The 10,284-nt window shown below is 30.2% G+C and overlaps 1 protein-coding gene across 1 annotated transcript; it reads left to right on the top strand.

Moving 5' to 3' along the window:
- Positions 1 to 4,645: 4,645 nt before the first annotated feature.
- On the top strand, positions 4,646 to 7,355 carry LOC105109138 (cyclic phosphodiesterase-like). The gene is made up of 3 exons (XM_011003735.1): positions 4,646 to 5,310; positions 5,481 to 5,535; positions 6,890 to 7,355. The coding sequence occupies exons 1-3, from the start codon at positions 4,999 to 5,001 to the stop codon at positions 7,093 to 7,095; spliced, it is 573 nt and encodes a 190-aa protein (XP_011002037.1). The 5' UTR covers positions 4,646 to 4,998; the 3' UTR covers positions 7,096 to 7,355.
- Positions 7,356 to 10,284: the final 2,929 nt, after the last annotated feature.

Raw genomic sequence — 10,284 nt, 5'->3', positions numbered from 1 at the left:
TAATAATAATAATAATAATAATAATAAAGAAAAAGAAGGAGAAGAAGAAGAAGAAGATGAGAACTTTGAGATGGAATATTAATGTAACGATTAAACAATGATAATAACAAATGTCAAGGTTAGAGGTTCCACTAATGGTATATCAAACAAGTATAGTATAAACTCTTATTATTGAATTGGAAACCACACACAAAGGAGGTTCCAATCAGATTATATATTGTTAACATGATTACATTAGTCATCTTATTCAATTAATGCTAATACTTGTAAATCTCGTCAAGCATTCATGATTATAACTTATGTTAACAATAAATCAAGTTCCTTTCATAGCTCAGGTGTCGGTTATACCATACATTATGGGCTATGAAAGTGCCAAGCATTTGTTGTACCAAGTGTTATACAACATAAATCAAGATTAGTTATTTAACAAGCAAAGTATTAAAGAGTGAACAAGATAACAAATATAAAACATGTTAGTATCAAACATTAAAGTCCATATTAAGTTTACATTATACTTATTCTTACACCATTAGTGTAACCTTTTCACCTTGACATAATTAACTTAGCTAGACATAATGAAAGAAAGCAAAATAGATAAACAAAATAAGAACATAAAAGTTAACTAAGTAAAGGAAAGGAAATGAAAGGCATAAACTTAATATTAATGAAAACAAAGCATAAAAAATACAAAGAGAGAAAGGAAGAGCATGATCTTGATCTGAACACCAAGATGCCTAAATGCATGGCAAATGCCTCCTTTTATAGGCCAAAAATGGGAACTATTGATTTGATGACTAATTGATAAGTGGGTGGCCAACTTTTGACTTGGTGACAATCTTTATCTTCTCTTGTCTGCCCAAAACGTCATTGATAACGTCAAAACTGGAGCCAGTTGCAAACATGAAAGTTGTAGGCAATTGTCTCAGCTTTCTTGTGTAAAAACTTCAGCTCATTTGGACTTCTAGAACTCCAGATATGGCCAAAATACCGAACAGTGCTCGGGCTGGAAGACAGATTCGGGCTTCTTTGTTGTTGCTACTATTTGGACTTGATAATGGCCTTTTTAGATCTTGGGCTCCATATGAAAGTTGTAGGCCTATGTCTTACCTTTCCATCCATATAAATTGGACCTAAATCTGAGATATATAGCTCCAGATATGACCCATTTACCGAACAGTGTTCCGGTTTGGATTGCACCGACATCTCTTTTCTAAGTTTGGCCATCTCTTTATCCTTGCAATTTAAGTTCTTCAAGTCATCAATCAATCCTTTCATTTATGTGATAGGCCTGCATTTAAAATGAACATTTACGACAAATTAAAGGTATCTTATATTATTTGATATATTATTATAAAACATGCTTTGGTTAAGGAGTTATTGATACTTCAAGTGCAAAATGATGATATAAAACCATGATAAAAATACACTTTTAAGTACTAATCAGTGATTAATGATTATTGTATGAGATATAAAAGAGAAGCTAACGATGGTTTCTCTTATTGCTAGTGAGAAGATGAGTCAGTGGAGGAGGTTAATGAAGGGGAAGAGTAATAATGGTAAAGAAAACTAGGGAAGAGACTGATTTTTAGTCAACTCTAAACTCTCATTTCTTCATCCTCAATGCCTAGAATCCACCCCTATTTATTAGGGATGAAAACTGAACATTTTGTTTTTATTAAGGACAAATCTTGGCCCTTGGTTCAGGTAGAGAGGATCTCAATTGTTGGCTCAAAGATGTCATTATAACTTGCAAAAATTGTTATGAAAGGCTTGTAGGATTGGCCATTTTAGAACGACGTCATGGCAATAGTAATGGTAACCAGCCAACGAGATTTATGCTGGAGTATAGTTAAATGCCAAGCCATCATAGTGGTATATGGTTTGTCTAGTTTGATTGAGAGATGAAGCATTAAATACCCTTGAAAAGTAGCCTTCCAAATGGTTTTTTAGGCAAAAAGAAGAAGATGATAAACAGTAACTAGACGACGTGTCGTCTAGTATTTTTTTAATTGTTAGAATGATATCGATTGACTTTAGGGTTTTAATTTAGGTATTTATTAAATTTCATTTTAGTCATTCGACTTTTAATGGATTTTAGTTGCATCTCTCATTGACCTGGAAATTTTAATATTATGTGATTTTGCCCTTGGAGAACTTTAACATCAACCCTAAATTTTAGTGCCTTTTTTATTTGGTCTTTAGTCTTGGATTTATGCAAATTGATCCTCAATTGACCATTAAACTTTTAATTTCACCCCTGATTCAATCAATTAAGTCCTTGGAGTTTGGCACATGTTTTAGAAAAGATCATTGACTGTGAATTTCTCTAATTTAATCTCTAATTAACTTTAAAGTTTGATTTTCTTGTAATTTTCTTGCTGATTTCAGCCAATTAATTTTGTAAAAATTAAGTTTAGTCCTTTAAAATTTCTATCTTCTCAGTTAGACTCAAATTAGGCTTCCAAACTTATTTTTTTACTAATTAAGTTCATAATAAAATTAAGTTGACTCATTTAAAGTATAATTAAGTCCTTGCATTTAATCCTTTAATTTGACTCATATTAATTCTTAAATATAATTAAAATTTTAATTTAGCTGATAATTAAATCAAATTGGCCTATTAAAAATCTAATTATGTTCTTAGACTTGATTTTTATATGAATTCATCCAATAATCATTTAGTTGACCTTAAATATATATTGTCTCCCCAGTCTTTGATACAATGAGAAACGATTAAGTTTTTAATTACATTCAAAATTATAGCTTGATTTTTTTATATATTTGAAATCTTTCTCAGCTTGTTTTTGTCAAATTGCTAGCTTTCTTACTATTATTTCTTTATTTCTTTATTTTTATTTTAAAAGAAAAAAGAGTAAATTTTAAGGGGAATAACCCTAAGTTATGAGAATAAGTACATCTCAAGGACTAGAAGACTTTTCTATATTCTAAATATTCTTTATAATTCACCCTTCATAATTTTGAAAGTAAACTTACCATTACCTTTTATAATAATGAAAAAAATAATAGATATTCATTATAATTTTGAAAACCTTTTATTGATGAAAAAAATGCAAACATGATGTATGTAGAAGAAAAGTCATGTGACTTATATGTATTTTGATTTTGAAAATGTCCTTTGCTTAAAATAGGATAAGTGATATTTTTTTTATTATTAATTTGGATATTTGGGCCAACTTGTATATATCTCAATCAATTTCATAGACTTTAAAGTTAACGAATATGTAATATTCTAATGATTTATAGGTTTGTGAGACTCGAATTGATAATATTCATAAAACAAACCTAAAATCTGATCAGTTAAATTATACTTTTTAAAATTAAAAATTGGGTAGATAATATTTTTACTCTTGTGCATAATTTTCAATTTACATGGATGACAGAATTCCTCATTAATTGATTTTGTCGCTCTATGGTTAACAAAATTCATGCAATTGTGAAATTAAATTGGCCTCTTTCTTTATATATCATGTTGTTTTAACAAGTGAAAGGTCCAATTATCATTAAAGTCGACTTGTTCTTATCAAAACATGGATTAAGTACATCCTCGTACTATAAAAATCCTCAAACACACTTTGGTTCTCTTCTGCAGCTCATTGGTACCCATGAGAATTACACATTATTATAGAGTTTTAGATAAAAAAGAATTTGTGTTCCATAAATCATCTTAGAATCTTCTTCGAAAGTGTTTTGGGAGAGGGAATATATAAAAATGGAAAAGAATGTATTAAAAATAAAAATAATCTTTTAATTCGGAATATTTTTGCGTAATATATTGCAACTCTTAGAACATCTAGTGTTGCACGATATCTATTGTCTGATTGGAGGGATTCTTGGTGTCCAAGGCTACATGAAAATTATTATTTTATTGAAATTAAACGCAATTTATTCTATAAAAAAATATAAGTAATTCAAGAGTGGAAATAAAAAAAAAAAAAAAAGACTGAAGGATGCTATTGCGTACCTTTTCAAGCTATAATTTTTTTGTTTCAAGCTTGTGTGGTTAGACATTGCAGCACGTCGTAAAGTCTTGTTTTATCGGAGATTGTACCTTCTCATGTTCCATTATCATTATAAATTATGGTGGTCAAATTCAAATTGTTTAAGATATTTTTCAAGAAAAAATTGAATGTTTCACAGCGAATTGAAAGATTTATCCTTTGTTTTTTGGGTAAAAATCGTGTAATATAATTTTTTAAAATTTAAATTATTGTTTTATATTTTAAAATAATTTTAATATATTTATATCAAAAATAATTCAAAAAATATCATTATTTTTTTATTATATTTCTAAATAAAATTTTTTTAAAAATAAAAATTATCACATAAAAAACATTATCTTAAAAAAAATACTTTATTGGCAACTAAATTATTCTGAGAATATTCCATACATTGAAAAAAAAAAAAAGGGATTGTTTGTTATTATATAATGTTTAATTTTTAAGATATTTTTTTATATGAAAAGTATGAAAATAAATTTTTTTATTTTTTATTTTTTTAATATTAAAGATATTAATAATAATTTTAAATAAAAAATATTTTTTAAAAATATTATCTATATTAAAGAGGAGGAGGAGGAGGAGGAGGAAGAAGGAAGGAAGCGGGAGGAGGAGGAGGAGGAAGAAGAAGGAAGGAAGCATGATGTTAGACAATAGACCTTGCGTTGAGTAGTGCGCACAGGAAGTATCCTACACTCCAGCATATACTAATAGTATATACCCCTGCAAGTGTCATTTTATTTTATCTCAAATTATTAAATGCGACAACTCACCCCTCCGCCATTGATGCTCAGAAAACACTTATTGTATTATTCTTTTCCTTTTAATTCTAGCAAGCTACCCTCAACAAGCCAAACAGTTGGACTTAAAAACTACATCTCCCTTAATTATAACTATTTGATTTATGTTGTTGTCTCTCGCCTTCATTTGATTCATAGCAACTCCTTAGGTTTTTCATTTTTTTCTCTTCTCATCGGTCATCATGGAAATCCCCCAAGGAACATCAACGCCTGCTGACAAAAAGCACGTTTATTCGGTGTGGGCAATTCCACCGGAAGATGTGGGGTGCAGGCTGAAGAGGTTGATGGCCGGACTCGCATCAGAGTTTCGTGGGCCCCAGTTCGAGCCACACATCACGGTTGTGGGGGCCATTAGTTTAACGGAGCAAGATGCGTTGGAGAAGTTTCATTCTGCTTGTGATGGGCTGCAGGCATATACTGCTACAGTTGATCGTGTGGCTACGGGGACTTTCTTTTATCAGTGTGTTTATTTGCTGCTTCATGCAATGCCTGAGGTGATTTTTTTTCCTTGTTCCTCCATTTATAATTTAGAAATGAAAAATTGGAGTCAATAAATATTTCTTTCTATATGGTTTTCGTTAGATTGGTTTTATGATTGAACTGAACTTGCAGCTACTAGTTTGCTTGGATGCCCACCTGTTAAAAAAATGGAGTTTTTTTTTAGGTGGTGGAAGCTGGTGCACGTTGTAGTGGACATTTTGGGTACAAGAGTTCTACTCGTAAGTTCAATGCCATCTTTTTCATTTATGAATAGTAAGAGGTGGGTCTTTCTTCTTCTTTTTTATGGGTTCGATTTTGTTGATTTTGGAGCATATATGAGTTGGATTTGGGTAAGTTACGTGTGGTTAATTATGGCATACTATTGCCTGGGAAATTGAGATTCATTGTATTAATTTGGCTGTAAGAAAATGTTAACTGGCAAGTGTAGGAGGGTGTGGCTTCTAGGCTAATTGGTAGGTTGCTATTTGGTGGTAAGAAATGGTAAGTAATTGGGTGCTTTTACTTGCTAAGATTTTTAAATAAGTGTAGAATTCTTAGAGTACTGCAGTCAGTAAAATGAGCGTCTGGCGCTGAAAACCTGGAGAATCTGCATTATGTGAAATTAAGTCATAAGATTATGTGAGCATTTGACCAGTGTTATAAAAACCATAAAGAAGACAAGTGAGTCTTGTAATAGTGAAACTATTTGGAATCTGTTGAGTCTTGAGAGAAAGAAGGAAAAAGGCACTGGTTTTTGTTGCATCAGACATCATGTTCACTGTTGCTTCTGAGTTCTTGATTTCTCTTTTCGATTAACAGTAAAGACATGTGGTTTGTGGCTTTTTGGGAATGCAATGGGGGTACTTCTCTTCCCATTGAACCGCCATTCACTATTTAATGACAAGAAATTGTTGACAAAAAAGCAGTTTACAGAAGAGATATTGGGTACCTTTTATGTAGTATCTGAAATAGAAAAACTAAATTAACCGCTAATTGTTCATAAATAAACTCATTTTAGTTTTCTGATGATTGAATTACAATTTTCTTGTCGTTACACTAAAAGTTCTTCCAATGGCATTACCAAACAATTTTTTCTTGGTCAAAACCAAGGTTTAAATATTTCCTCCATCCTGAAAAAAATCAGCATGTTTTTAGACAGATTCTCTGTAGTGGAAAGCGCATGAATTCTCCTACTTAGATATGTTGCATCAATCACTTTTTATTAATGGATCGCAAACATGAAGAGGGCTCTTTAAAATCGGGTGTGTTGTGTTTATATTATGTGGGAAGACTATATGTCATACGCATAACTTGTTTATGGGTTTTATGTCACTAAACCTGCTCACCAAGGCTGTTTGGCTTAATATTTAGATTTGGTAGTGTTGCTCATTTGCTTAGAAGATGGGTGAAGATGAGGGGTGGTCACTGCCTCCATTTGATACACAAAATTTTTTCCCATTTCACTTGTTATAGTTAATAATCTGTAACAAATTGGAGGCTGCCTTGTTTAAATTTGTCAGCAATGTTAGCATATTGTCTCTCCATTGTGATCATGCATGTTTTGCTAATCTACACCTTGTATAACATATGCAGCTTACATGCCCCATCTCAGTCTCCTTTATGGTGATCTGACGGATGATGAGAAGAAAGAGGCTCAACAAAAAGCTAATATTCTTGATGAGAGCATCAGTGGTCTAAGCTTTCCAATAACTCGCCTTGCATTGTGGAAAACAGATACTGAGGACTTGACTCTGAAATCATGGGAGAAGATTGCCGAATGCAGCCTCAGCCCAAAATAACTCTTCCTTCTCCTTTCTTCTTATTAGGCCACTAAAACCTTACATAGCAAGCACTCTTGGAAGCCAATAAAACCTTACTTGGGCTAGCACTTCTAGCATGTAATGCTACTATCACACTATCTGTGATGTACTGTTTAACCTCAATCGCACTAGAATGCTACATGAACGTAAGACGAAAATGAATGTGAACATTGTTGACCAAATGCTTTGATATTCTATGTTGGAGACTTGTGAATGCAGCAAGGCCTGTTCTGTGCTAATCTCTGAAATTTCCATTTATTCATGAGTTCTACCATGCATTTGGATGAAATATAATGCCTTTGTCTAAGCAAGCAACTGGCTAACAACAAATTATTTGATGGGAAACTTTTGCTTTGTTTATTGTTAATAATTTTACTTGGATTATTTCAGGAGTTGTTTGCCTTCCTTGAAGATTGAGACGAAAATATATCTGAACTTAGTTATTCGAATGTGAAGAGAAGTTATTGCGTGTTATGATACTTTGGAATGAGATGCTGATCTAATGAATGAAATAATCATATAAAAAGGCCTCTGGCTTCTGAAAGAAAACCCACTGGAAGAAGATAATGCCATTTGCAAGGCCAGGTCGTATGTTGACTTGTTGACTGTGAACAAGGTAGGGGGGATAGCCAGCATTTCTATGCAAAGATGACCATGATATTTGACATATCCAATATTTCAGCTGCTTGCTTAGTAAGATCTTAAGTTTTCATTAATATAATTGTGTTAGATTTATGCGTATAATTATATTCAATTTAATTTTTGATATTTTACAAATTATAAAATCTATTTTATTCTTCTTTTCTTTTCTTTTTTAAAATTGGAGCATGATGGATATATTAGGTTTGGGTAATTTTTGTATGGATATTAAAGATATTTGAATTTAAATGATTAATTTTCATGGGTTAGGCTTAAATAAATCTAAGATTTAAGTTAAATAAATTAACACAAAAACTATTATAAATTGTAACAAACAAATTAAGATTAATACATCACTTGAACATCAATTAATTAAAAAAGAAACACAGAACATATAACAATAAATTAAATTCTTAAAAATAAAATTCTCACTCATAAAAAAACATAATAAAAAGAAAAGGAAAATATTTATACGAAGGAAGGTGTATAAATATAAAATACAAAGGTTGTGCTGGGTTGAATAAAAAAAAATATTACATATCTACCATTTAATGAGCACCCCTGCTGCTGAGGAGACGAAGCCCATGGTATTTTTACAAGTGCTGCAAACATATCTTATCTTATCTTATGAATTTGGCAACCTGCAAAACATAATTTGGTAAACATTAATCGTGTTTGGTATTAAGATGGGTAATAATTTTTATTTAAAAATATATTAAAATATTTTTTAATTTAAACACATTAAAATTATCAGAAAATACTAAAAAACACATCAACTTATAATTTTTTAAATCAAACGTATTTTTAAAATAAACCTAAACATCGTTTCAAATGAAGTACTAAACACACTCTATTGTATTACGAACTAGTGCGTGAGGTTAATCCATGGAGCGAGCTCAGTGAAGTTTAACTTTGGCTATGTAATTTGCTAAAATATTCTTAGAAATATTCTAAGCACCTTGTAATTTAGTTTTTTTAATTATTTTATAAATAAATTGTTAAATATTACACTTTATAATTTTGGTCAGATTTTAAAAATCAATCAAAATATAACAATGCTTTTATATATAATATTAACGCATGGATATCTTAACATGTAGTCCTAAAAATTGTTAGCTTTTGCTAACAAATCATACCTCTTCCTTTCTTCGACCCCACACCCTCCTTGTTTTTTCTTAAAAAAAAAAAAAAAGAGGAGAAACAAGAACTGTAGATTGATTTCACAACAGGTGACAAAGGAGAAGATCAAAACAAAATCCAAGAAAATTCAGTGCCTCTATTCTGTATTTCAATCAACAACAACACACTCAATCCACTAGGTTTTGATGGGGTTGGTTCATTCTGTTATTTTTTTAATTATTTTATATATATTTTAACTAATTTTATAATTTTAAAATTAATAATTATATAAATTTAAATGGTTATAAAATTTATAAGACTTCAATTTTTAAAAAATAAATTTAAAACTTCAATAGTGAAGAGGGGGAAGGTAAGGGATTAAAGGGAGTGGGAGATGGCTAGGGTTTTCAGATAAGAAAATGAGAGCAGTAATACGTCGTCGTTTCACACAAGAGTGAGAGAGCTGTCTAATGAAAACAACGGCCCATCCATCAGAAGCTAATCGTCCACGTAGAAGAATGATAATGGTGCCTCATCAACCATAAACAAAAGGAACTCCTGAATTCCGATGAGAAAAAAAAAATATTTCTTTGATATTCTTCAAAGTCTCTCTGCCTCGAATCAAATTCAATTTTCTTTTTGCTATAACTTTGGTAAGCCATTTTCCTGTAGAATCACATTCCCTTACTCTTCTATGAATAGTCACAAACCAAAGTGATCAAACATTGAATTTTTACGGGGCTCGAGTTTTTTTTTTAATTTTTTTGTTTATATATATATATATACATATAGACACATGCGCGCGTACTATACTATATTTTGAAAAAAAATGTTATTTAATTATTATTTCAAATATAATTACAATCTTATCTGTATTTAAATTTCATGCATAAAGTGTAATATTTAAAAAATATTTATAAAATAAAAATAATTTAACTATAGAATACTCATAGTAATTTATCCTTAAAAATATATAAATAAATTTTTTTAAAACAATAAAATTATAAAAAAGTAATTATTTAATCTTGTATAAATAATTCTTATATAATTCAAAGGGCTAATTTTGATGTGCGTCTATCACCTTAAAAGCAAGATTGAAATAATTAGTTGCATCACTTGTTAACTAACGGGCTAATTTTGATGTGCGTCTATCACCTTAAAAGCAAGATTGAAATAATTAGTTGTATCACTTGTTAAATTTTGGATTGAATCATATTTTTTAAAAAATAAAACTTACAAAATATCTAAGTTTAAGGAAATTTTTTGATATTATCATTAAAATTGACCCGACAAATTAACTTTGAAATCTCTTAATTTAACTTTATATCTATCCTAATTTCAAATTAATTTGCATGATAGTTTCCTAAATGTAACCCAATTAACATAGTGACAACCCAAACAACTAGTAAA

The sequence above is a fragment of the Populus euphratica genome, unplaced genomic scaffold (assembly GCF_000495115.2).
Source record: "Populus euphratica unplaced genomic scaffold, PopEup_1.0 scaffold208.1, whole genome shotgun sequence".
Taxonomy (NCBI): Eukaryota; Viridiplantae; Streptophyta; class Magnoliopsida; order Malpighiales; family Salicaceae; genus Populus; species Populus euphratica.
This window is presented reverse-complemented; position numbering and strand designations above follow the sequence as displayed.